Below are 12,042 nucleotides of genomic sequence, written 5' to 3'. Positions count from 1 at the left end.
GGAAGGAAGATCCTGGAGCGTTTCTGGTAGAATCGAGAGAGGCTCACACGAACAAACGACAAACTGGTGGGCATCGGTGAGTCGGTTCGGTAGGGAGGTGTCTCCCGGTCCTCCAACCAGAAGAAGCGAGACGGCGACGACGAAGGAGACCTTTGGCGGTTACACACGGCGTCCTACCGTCTTCTGGTGTGCCTACCTATTCGAGCTACCAGCGAACCGAGCGGGCAAACGGAGCTTCAGTCGACGCCGCGCACCCAAACGGTCCAGACCTGTCAGCCCGGAAGACAGCATCCCGACACACGTTCAATAGAGAATCGAATAGAGAATCGACTTCTTCAACCAGTATCACGGATTCTCTCCCTTTCTCTGTCGCTGTCGCACGCGATAGCAACGCACGATTTCGCCCGCCGTGTTCGAACTATTCCACGGACACGTTTATTCCACCAGAAGTCCGACCACGCGAGAGGGAACTACGGACGTGAGCATACACACTCCTTCGACCGGTAAGTGCGACTTTCATCACTTTTTCTCGGATAACGCTCACTTACTACGGCCGACTCTTTGCTTTCCTACGTCACGCTGGAGATCGACAAATTGACACCATTGAATTTCCGTTATTTTCTATTTTTTGGGGCAACCTTTTCATATGAGAAATTAGTTAGAATTTAGCGCAAACGGTGAAATTTCAATTTTTAATCTATATTTTGATTTCTAATTTGGATACGAATTGTTGGAATTTATTTGAAATATATTTCATTTTCATTATTTATCGCGGTGGGACGAATGTTGTCTTGGAGGTTGTCGCGTGACACTTATAGTCGTGCTCCGAAATGAGCGGGCGGGATAAGGTGTGGTCCACATTCGTTGATGTCTCTCGAGTCTCCGTGGTGACTGGCCCAAAACCGGTAGCGTGCCACAGGGCGGTACACGGTAGCTGGTTCACTTTGATTGGCTACCAGCCTACGCTGTACCGAATCTTTTATTCGTCGAACGCTCCGAAACCTGTACTGCCTCTTTAGATACTTCTTTTTTGCCCTCGGGAAGCATGGCTCGCGTGAGATCTCCTAACAGCACGATCATCGGGACGAACTTTATTTTGTTATTTCATATTAACCATTTCTTAGCCTGCATAACTTAACTCACACAAAAAAACACTACTATTTCTTACACTATCGATAACATTAAAATTGATCGCTTCACCGAATATCGCAATATTAAGCAAAATGATTTCGAACTCTTTAAAATAATATCGAACGTTTCTACGGTGCCAAAGAACTTTTACCGCAAAATTGAGTAAAAAAATTTCAAAAATTTCAAAACGAATATTCCACCTCGCAATTAAATTACCAAAGGGGTGTTCTGACGATCAACATATATTGTCAATACTTCATCAACATTATAATAGCGCAAAATAGCGACAGTTTACACTGATCGTCCGAGTGTCCTGAAACATTGACAACACACCGATCGTCTGAACGTCCCTTGAAAGCTTTCAGGCATCCAACCAACCCCTTCACGAGACAACCATAAATTCGCTGTCACAGGTCCTCGCCGACCCCTTTATCCAACATTTTAAAGAACCGACCGACTCGGCCCGCCACCATGCCTCCCGTTTGATTGGGTGGCAGGACGGAATCGTAATAGGAAGTCGCCCTTCCCAGACCCTTCCACGTTCAATCAGCATACACTCCAGTACCAGGGCGCAACGTCGATCCCGAGGCGGAGGGTGTGGTTCTGCTTGGTGGATTTCTGTGAAGGTTCAGTAGCGACTGGCCGAAAACCGGTAGTCAGCGGTAGGGCGGTGCACGATAGCAGCTCCTCTTTGGTTGGCTACCGGCGAACGAACGAAGGCTACTGCTCCCTTCTTTATTCCTCCATACATACGAGAACGGGTGCACGCACGTCGAGCCGAGCTTCTTGGTTGGCTCCACACTCCGTTCTCCTTTGATTGGCTGCCCCTTCATCTGTGCCCTCCGTCCTTTTGCTCGCGAGGGACCGAGTGTAAACGCGGGAGCCTCTTGTCTTCGCCGGCTGTCGCGGCAATCACCTCCCTTCGCGGAGGAACGAGCCTGTTGGGCGAAACCGGCCGCTCCGGCCGACAACCGCCCTTTCATTCCGCTCTTTCGCCGTCGACGGTGCTCTAACCGGACTGTTCGGTAATTGGATAAAGAAACGAGCGAGAATTTGTCTAATTAACATTCACACTTCTACGCCAGCAGGAAATTATCGATTCTGTTCTTGTTTCTCTGCCGAAAGGATGTGCATTGGTTCCTAGGAGCGTCAGAAGTTAGTACGAATTGCCTAAGTTTGCTTTGGAAGAATTTTCGATGGAATTGAAAAAGGTGCTGTCTCTAAAATTTAATCGAGTGCAAAATTTCTAGAAGGAAGTAGGTAAAATTCGTCTTCCCTTTGACGGCTAGAATCAGCTACAGATTTTTTATTTTACACAAAATACCCAAGTTTGCTTCCGAAGAATTTTCGACAGAATTGAATTAGGGGAGCGCGAATGTTGATGCGTTTGAAATTCGATCGATTTCAAAATGAACGATTTCCAAAAATTTCTTTGTCTGTAACAGTTAGCATTGTTCGACGATTTCCAAGTACTTTCGATCACATCAAAATTCGTGTCTACCTAGGAAGTGGCATTTTTCCCGAAAGGTGACCGCGTAGGTATCTATGCGAATCACGAGCCCCGTTTCCACGACTGATCCGAAACAATAAGTTTCGGCGGATGACAAGTACACGGGCCTTTACTTTCGTCGGACGTGCCCGTGTTCACGAGTGAAACACGCGTTAGCATCGTTGTTCTTAGAACGCGACAGCCTGATCGAATTGCAGCACGCGTGTCTAAGAGGATTAAGAAATCCCGGTTGCCCGTTTTAATGCTGTATAATTGTATTCTCCTCACAGCCCGCTAAACAACTCCATTATTCCTTGCAATGAATCGAAATCGTATTTTATGATGTCAGTCGCGTGACCGTGCGTAAAGAGAATCAGCCAGCGAATTGTATCCAGGTGTATTCAAACGCGTTTCAAACGACACTTTGATATTTCCAATTTAGTAGAAGATGGTGAAAAAAAAAAGAAAAAAGGATCGCTTGTTATCGAACAGATTACGAATCGACGACATTTTCAACCTTTTCCCTCCATTATCCTCCAAGGTAATCTCAGATCTTCCTTCGATACGATGAAATTCAACTTTATACGGCTGTATGATTTGCGTGGGTATACTCATTCGATGTACCACGCGACCATAACTGCGTGCTTCCACATACATCGCATTATCATACATTATCATACATTAGCTTTGACCTCTTGATCACGACAGGCGTGTAGACGAACTTGGCACGAGGTTCGCTTTTACATCTGGTAATTGTCTTCTCAGTTAATTCAGACGAGCACGATTAACCTTTCGCGGTGAGCTCGCGAGAAATTTTCGGAGATCGAACTTTCAGAACGCGTTGTTAAATAAACCATACAATAGTACAGTAGCTACACTCAAACCTTGCGAAAAACGATTAGAAAAAGATCTCAACCAAAGTGTGTTAACTTAAATCACGAGTTTGCAGATAAACTGTATTTTGGCGCAAATACTCCATCAATCTTACAAAGAAAGGGTTAAGAATATTTCCTATCGCAACAGTAGCTCTAAAAAATTTGCAAATCCCCCCCAAAAATGAAAATGATCGAAAAACTAATTTCCCAAATTACCACTGTAAATAATCGCAGAAATTCCAAAGACCCGAAAAAAGTCGGTTCCGAGAGCGATCTCGCTCGACGATTCGTCGAAGGAGGAATGACAGAATCCACCTTAAAAATGGTCACGTTCAATCTGCCGCGCGACTGGCCAATCACAGTAAGATTGGACCATTGAGAAGATCCCCACGTATCGCTCGGTGGCGCTTCGGCCGGCGGAGAGGAGGAAAGCAAAAAGCGGGTAGAGCAGACTCGTGCGTAACACGCAGCTCCGATTAGGCCCCACCGCCGTTAGGCAGCCTAACCAACCGGGATACGCCCAGCCACGCTTATTACTCATTCGGACACGCCACTTTATTCGAGCGTGCGCCGTGTGCTTACCTTGCGCTACCAGTAGCACCGGACGTGGCTCCTGCACAATGGCCGCGGCGGACCGCGCGATCAGACCCCGGGGGCCTTTTTTATTGCTGCCTCTCCACTCCGCGGGACCCCTCTTTTCGACGACTGCCCGAGCAATAAGCTTCCCCCGGTGTTGCAATCGTTTCGCCGTTCTTAATCCCGATCGAACTCCCCCCGGTTTCTCCACTGCCGAGGATCGATCCTCGAGGGATCTTGACATTTTTACATTTGAATTCCGGATTTCGGACGATTTCTTTTTCGTGGTTTTCTGGTGGAAACTGGGACGTGAATGGAAATTGGGGGAATATCTGTAGCGCTCGTAACGTTTCCACGATTTTAAGCGAATAAGTAACTTTAGGTGTAAAACTGAATTCTTTTAATCGATCGCATCGCGACGGCGTCCGCGCACTGCCGGAAAAATGGCACAACTTCGCCAGAATTAGTAGAAAATACTGCAAAGATCTGTTGAAAAATAAAACTTCGATTCCACAAAGTCTTAAAAAATTAGCAACTTTTCACCTGTAATCGTCGCAAAAATGTCCGCGGAACGGTCAAAGTCCGGCAAAATTAACGTACTCCCGTTCGTCTAATCTGAACGAACTGTCCCCCACCTAATTCCAATCTAACAAACGTAACCATCGTCGTATTAGACGATCGAGCGCGATCGGTTCACCGGGGAATCGAGCCGAAAATCATTGCTCCTTTATTTCCCGCAGGTAGAGAGAGGCACGAGAGCGAGTTCCCGCAAGGAGGTACAGGCCGAGTGATCTCACTCGCAGGAGTTAGCCGGTCGGGACTAGGTTTGCGCGGGAGGAGAAGAGCGACACGAGAGAGCATCGAGAGAGGGACCAAGGAGGAAGCTCGTGAAAGAGAGAAAACGGGCCGGCGTGGACAAGAGAGACAGAGACGCCTATAGGCTGAACCGGTGGAGGGAGTGACTCGAGGCGTTAGCAGGACCGGGAGAGAGGAGGTAGAGGGAAAGGAGACAGAGAGTCGACCAAGAGAAGGAGCGGTGGGAATTTATAAGGATGTTCGCGATAATGCCGATGGAGACAGAGGGGCACGGCAGGGAGTTCGGCCGCCGGCAGAAGATGCGCGCCAAGTGCACGGTAGAGTTCGTCTGCAAGTACTGCCAGCGGCGCTTCACGAAGCCCTACAACCTCATGATCCACGAGCGCAGCCATAAGGACGACGTGACCTTCACCTGTGAGGTCTGCGGAAAGTCCTTCAAGCGGCAGGACAACCTCAAGCAACACAGGTACATTTTGTCCGGAATTATTCTTTCGAGTCTATAGAGAACGGGGAAAAAAAAGGAACGCGTACATGTATACGTGTATACACACGCGTGCACACGCGTATATGCATGTACGTGTACGTACGTATATACGTGGATGTACATAGAGAGAGGTACATACGTGTACGGACATTTTTTTCGTCGAGCCACTTCTAATTTGCCGCTCGGCGACGGGGACTGGTTCCGAGGTTGATTTTCTCACTCGGACATCAATTACGGTCCGAAGGATCTCGCCTTTTTCCTATACTGTGCCGGGTTAATAGTGTTAGCTGCTTCTCGTTGCGCCTTTGTTTCTGCCGAATTTTTTCCGGTTTTTCACCCTGTTTTTTTTTTTTTCCTCCGCAAAGAGATCCAGCCGATCGTGCACCGCCGCCACTTTGAGTTCGCGCGCGCGCGCGCGCGAGAGAGAGAGTCGCGTAGCCCTGAGTGATGGTTATACGAATCAATTAGTGCGAGCCGCGAAAAAGGTCGTACTTTGTGCACGCGTGTATGTACGACGGGGGGGAAAGTTGTGACGGGAAAGAGATCCGGAGTGAAGTTGAAATGGTGATCCCGGTGTTTGAAGAATTGCCTCGCTGGTGTGTCCGCGGCGAGATCGCGGAAATTGATTTCGGTGCTGGTCCCTGAAAAAGGTCGCTCGTTACACGCTCGTTCGAAGATTGACAGCAGCTTTGAAGACGTGTCTGTGCTCGGTTCGTGTTCCGTCGCGACTGTTCCTCGACGTGCTGTGCGAAAATGTCGAGTTCCGATAGTGGCAGAGCTGACGTCCCGTAAAGTAAGAAATGGTCGAAAATTCGGTGGAATTTTCGTGTTCGGGACGACACGAGCGGGGAAATTTCGGTTTTCTCGAAAAGCAGAACGAATCTTCTGAGATTTGACCAAAGTCGGAGGCAACGTAGTGTATCGCTTCTTTCGTGAAAATGTGCCGGAATAGTAGAATCCGTGGAATTTCAAGTTTTCGTCAAGATTCTTTCGAAACAGTGAAATTGTCGGTAAAAGTTCGGTGCTAGAATTCTCGACAGTGAAACGTCTCTCGTGTCCAAATCTCGGTAGATTTCGCGAAATTCTGAGTTCCGTACGAATCGATATTTTCCTCTTTCTTCTTCATTTTTTTATCGCAAGGAACGTAAGTTACAATACGTTTCGGCGATAAAAACGGGGCAGTGCTTGATAGGTGGATTTTTTTCGCGAACGACGTATAAACTCCGTTTCCGTGAAAGAACATCGAATAAATTCGGCGTTAAGATATTCCGGAACGGGTCGTTTCCGAATTTTCGGCCCGTGGTTCGTGCCTTCCGAATCTGCAGTCTCCTCGTTTCGTCCGTAAAATACGATACGAAAAGTGCATTCGTTCCGAATTATCGATTTGAAACGAACTAGTCGCGCATATTGTGTATTGACCCGAGCAAACAAGAACACAGGGACCACTTCGAAAACCGGTCGGGTCACCGATACGACCTTTTGCAGGACGAAAAAGGATAATCCAGCGAAGACAGTACTTCATTTAGTGACTCATCCTGTAGAATGATTTGCCTTCGGCGATTTGTCAATTCTTCTTTCTCGATCGCGACGGAACCAATTTTTCTCCCCCGTTGGAAATTCAAGTGAGGAATTCGGTGAAAAGTTCTCGACGATTCGCGATAGCTGGAGCACAGACACGTTCGTCGCGGCTGGAAAACCTAGCGAAAACGTGAATTCGCGAAATTATGCCAAAGAGCGAAGTAAGTTTATTCTACTAGAATTTTTCGAGCGATATTCGATTTCGTCGCACTTTCCATGCGAGAAGGAAGCTTGCTTTTTAAATTACCGCTGATAGGTGGTGTTATTTCGATTGGTAAATCCGTGGATCCTTGAAATTGTTGTTTTTTCTACAAAAATTTGAGGATAGTGAGCTGTAAAATTGACTTAGACGACGAGAATCGCGATAGAAAGTTCGAAGGCACTGTGAAACAATCGAAATTTGCAGGAGTGTCGCAATAGTGATACGCATGATCGATAATTTGTCGAATTAACGTTGCAAATTTGAGGATTCTACGGATTTTTTGGTCTGCGAAAAAATAGTTTGACAAATTTTCCGTTCGATTGCAAAATGCTTCCGTTGTAAATCAGTTATAAATTTTGCAGTTTTAGAATTGTAAATAGTGAAATGACAGAACGAAGAAGCATACGTTAGCGTCAGGCAGACATAACTTCGCGATCCGTCGGTCGTCGACAATTCACAATCGAACATGAATCTATTTAACGAAACGTAAAATTCACCTCCAACAATCGGAATTTCATTATACCGCCGAATAACTATCGTCGCAATTGCAAATTTTTTTTATTATTTCGAAGAAGCTGTAATTTTTTTGTTCGCCGATTCGCACAGTTTCTGCGTGTTAAATATTTCATTCTCGTCGACGAATTTATTCGACAGTTAATTTAAATATCGGTATAGTTTCCGCGTTATTAGACGTGGTATGGGATGCAGAAATTTTTCGGAACTTCAATATTCAGTTTTTGTCGAATGATGGTCTCAGAGGAGCATAAGTCAGAAATAAAAATTGTATAGCGAATTAATATGCAAAAGAATGGAGACTTTTAATGATATTTTGACGAAATCGGTTTGGACGTTAAGTAGAGGAGGCAGTAGTGACATTTTTCATTTTAATGGAAATTTTAATGGAAATTTTGTACAATTTTGATTGTTTAAAAATTTTTCAATTTTGATTGTGATTTTGTGCAGTTTAGAATTATTACTATTATAGAGTGCATGAAATGAAAATCATTAATTGTTAATAATGTAAAAGACATTTTCATTTGTACAGTTTTGTGCAAATAATTACATATATACAGAAATACATATTGAAGACGATATTTTGAACGATAATTTCGCTAAACAATTTGAATAATTAAGTAGAAGATATAAAAATCAGTGAAGTAATTTGAATATTCTCAATGACTGAATAAGTTACTACTTTTACAGAAATACCGCACGTTCAATGGAATCATCAATATATCCGTCGCTTGACTTCACACGATTATACACAAAACTCACTTATCAAACGTATGAATCATTGAACGTTTACCAAATTTACAACTTCGTAAATTACTCAATAATTCGTGTAATTCTTGAACTCGATACACCTCAAATCTCCAACGCTAATAGCAAAGATCAGAAAAACTCAATTCTAAAATATTTCAAAAGATTATACAATACTAGGTCATCCCGTAAGTTCGTGCCGAAAGGGAAGAATATTTTAACGAAATTCCGAGGAAATTCTACAGCGACGACATAATGGTCTTACGAAAAGAATTGGAAAGAGTTGTGGACTGAGAAGACGTTTCTGTTTTTTTTTTAATCAAACACAATGGTTTGTTGGAAATATTGATATAAATTATAAAATTCGACACGAACTTATGGGATGAGAAATACAAAGTGTAGGTACAAAAGTAGTATTTTCATAATTGAATGCAGAAAATTTTCGTATGATCGTGAAAAAGAAGTTCAAGATCGTCGACGATCGACAAAACGGGGTCATTTCTGCGTTTGACCTTTTCGTACTGTGCAGGCCTTGTGAAGTTACAACGTGTCACCTTCACCGTGATATTCGCGCGGAGAAAATGAAAGGAGGGAATAAGGGAAATTCCCCGAGATTTGAAAGTTCGTGTTTCCCTCACTTCGTCTTTTTGCCTTTTCGCGGAACTTTTAAAAATCGGTTCGATTCGCGGAGAAAATGAAGGAAGGGAATTCCCAGAGATTCGGAAAGTTCGTAACTCGCTCTTTTTGTCTTTTTATCTCAAAAGAGGAAATGAGAGGAATTCGTTGAGATTTGAAAAGTTCGCGTTTCCATCATTTCCTTTTTTTCTCTCTTCGTGGCACTTTTGAAAATCGGCTCGATTCGCGCGGAGAAAATGAAAGGAGGGAATGAAGGGAATTCCCCGTGATATTCGAAAGTTCGTGTTTCCCCCTTTTTGTCTCAAAGGAGGGAATTCTCTGCGATTCGGAAAATTCGTGTTTTCGTCTTTTCGTCTCAAAGGAGAGAATAAAGGGAATTCTCTGTGATTCAAAGAGTTCGCGTTTCCATCATTTCCCGTTTCTATCTCTCCGTGGCACTTTTGAAAATTGCTTCGATTCGCGCAAAGAAAACGAAAGGAGAGAATAAAGAGAATTCTCAGAGATTTGAAAAGTTCGCGTTTCCCTCTTTTCGTCTTCTTCCCTTAAAGGAGGGAATAAAGGGAATTTCCAGAGATTCAGAAAATTCGCGTTTCCTCTTTTTTTATCTCTTCGCGACACTTTTGGAAACCGCTTCGATTCGCGCAAAGAGAACGAAAGAAGGGAACAAAGGAAATTCCCAGAAATTCAAAAAATTCGCGTTTCCCTCATTTCCCTTTTCCTCTTCTCGCGGCACTTTCGAAAATCGCCTCGATTCGCGCAAAGGACACAAAAGAAGAGAATAAACAGAATTCCCATAGATTCGAAAAATTCTTGTTTCCCTCATTTCCTCTTTTTATCTCCTCGTGGCACTTTTGAAAATCGGGTTCGATTCACAAACCAGTCTGAAAGAAATAATGCCGCCTTCGCACGGAACGTACGAGCTAGCGAGGCTTTGTGTCTGTATGCGCGCGCGCGCGCGCGCCAGTTCGAACGAGCGAGCGATAAAATAAATCTTCGATACTGGTGGATACTAATGGATACCTTGTATGTAACGGCGGTGGTCTTGTTTTCTGTTCTGTTGTAGATGTGGGTGGCGGTGAGCGGGAGCTCTGAACCTCCTGCACCTTGACACACACACACAATGTACACGCAACAACAACAACAACAATATGAACAACAACAGAATTCAAACAACTCAACAACAGCCTATAACAACAGAAAATTACAATCCACGTTCTTCTATTATTCTACATTTATATATAAATATTTATATATACATACACCGAGTTTTATATATATACGTATATACACACTTATATACATATATACATATATATATATTATACCACTTTTTCTATTTTTTTATCTTTTTCTTTGTTTTCTCTGTAATAATGTTCACTCGAAGTCTCTCACACAATGTCCTTGTCACGATTACGACGACAGCGCACGATCATCGTTCTGTGCATCGCGTACTGCCACCATGAAATAAGAAAAGAAAGAGAAAAACAGAAGAACTTAAATTCGCCCAGCATGTTACAAAGCAATACTACTACTACTATTACTACTATTACTACTACCGTAATTATCATCTCTTCTCGTTTTCTTCTGCTATATCTGCTATAATATTACGATCACGTTATCGCCTTTCCACTTCTACTAACACCGACGCGTACGATTATCCTACACGCTGATCGCGAAGCGGTGGAAACTGATTGATAAATACGAGGAGAAAGAAAGTGAGGGAGGAAGCAGGCTGTTTCTCCTTCAATTGTACTTTCCTCATCTTCCAATTTCGACCATCTTTGTTCCAGGAGCATACACTCTGTTCCCTACAAGGGCTCCAACGGCTACTCAAATGGCTATTCGAATGGTTACTCTAGGTACTAGAAGCCATCCGGCCAACTATTTAATATCCTATACTCCCCGTAGACGCGCGTTTCTCTGTTTCTGATTAGGCTTGTCCGCGGCCGCGCGGTTATCGATCAACGAGTTTTTGGAATTTCGTCGGGTATAATTCGTGTGTGTGTGTGTACACTTATGCACGTTATTTGGTAGAAATGGCATGTGCACGAATTGATATACACTGTGGAGTTTGTAGGTGTGAGTATGCAGTTGAAATTATTCGGGAGCAATTGCGCAGTTTATTCGTCGGTCACTTTGAACATTTGTTGGAAATTCTGTTTTATGCCGAAGCATTCAAAAGTGTGCTAGTTTTTATTCTTCGAGAAAGTGGAAATTAAGTTGGATCGATATCTATCAGAAGTTCAATTTTTCTGTCGATGCGTTCAAAAGTGTGCTATTTTGAAATTGATGTTCTTTTTTGTCATTGGAGAAATCGAAAATTAAGTTGGATTGACGTCTGTCAGAAATTCTCTTTCATATTATTCTCAAATTCATACTTGTTTTATTTTTTGATAAAATAAAAATCAAGTGGAACTTAACGGAAATAATTAATATTAACATACGATATATTTCAGCTTCTCACAAGTGAAGCAATGTATGTTAAATTATGTGTTAGAATTAGAATTTACTAGCTTTGAAAAAGCAGAAAAGGCACAGCTTAAAAATGGCCAAAGCTAGAATTTCCAAAATATGCTCGTAACCGTGGAAATTTCAAACTTTTTCGTTGCATAAAATACTGTCGAGCCCGGCATGAACATAGCAATCTGTTATAAGAATTCCTCTTAAGAACATGAACAAATTCGATATTTATGTAAATTCAAAGCCATTCTTTGCATGAAATAACGACCGCACTGCTTGAAATAATTAAAAGGCTACCAATCTAATCGATTCGCAGAAATAATTCGATTTTTACCGTGAAGAAAATTATACCCACAAAAACTGTCAGTTACTCTAGCAATCAATTATTAAAAAAAAAAAAAAGAACAATCTCCTAATTATTCCAAGTATCACAAAATATTTAATGTTCGGACCCAATGCAAAAGCTGACAAGTAATAACGTAAAATTCAACAAAACGGCAAACTTCGAACGAAGATCTAACGACGATAATGAGAA

The 12,042-nt window shown here is 43.1% G+C and overlaps 1 protein-coding gene across 2 annotated transcripts; it reads left to right on the top strand.

Annotated features, from left to right (window-relative positions):
• Positions 1 to 5,123: 5,123 nt before the first annotated feature.
• Positions 5,124 to 11,149, top strand: LOC108577168 (protein drumstick). 2 transcript variants are annotated; one of them, XM_017940277.1, is made up of 2 exons: positions 5,124 to 5,353; positions 10,838 to 11,149. In XM_017940277.1, the coding sequence occupies exons 1-2, from the start codon at positions 5,124 to 5,126 to the stop codon at positions 10,911 to 10,913; spliced, it is 306 nt and encodes a 101-aa protein (XP_017795766.1). In that variant the 3' UTR covers positions 10,914 to 11,149. The 2 variants fall into 2 exon arrangements, with proteins under 2 accessions (XP_017795766.1, XP_017795767.1); XM_017940278.1 differs by lacking the exon at positions 10,838 to 11,149 and adding an exon at positions 10,111 to 10,220.
• The last annotated feature ends 893 nt before the right edge of the window (positions 11,150 to 12,042 follow it).

The sequence above is a fragment of the Habropoda laboriosa genome, unplaced genomic scaffold, assembly GCF_001263275.1.
Source record: "Habropoda laboriosa isolate 0110345459 unplaced genomic scaffold, ASM126327v1 scaffold523, whole genome shotgun sequence".
In the NCBI taxonomy this organism is placed as follows: domain Eukaryota; kingdom Metazoa; phylum Arthropoda; class Insecta; order Hymenoptera; family Apidae; genus Habropoda; species Habropoda laboriosa.
This window is presented reverse-complemented; position numbering and strand designations above follow the sequence as displayed.

Excerpts from the sequence above, each read along its gene's own strand:
- LOC108577168 (XM_017940277.1), top strand. The coding sequence starts at position 5,124 with ATGTTCGCGATAATGCCGATGGAGACAGAGGGGCACGGCAGGGAGTTC. Across the intron at positions 5,354-10,837 it reads GACAACCTCAAGCAACACAG|GAGCATACACTCTGTTCCCT; the intron begins GTACATTTTGTC and ends TCTTTGTTCCAG.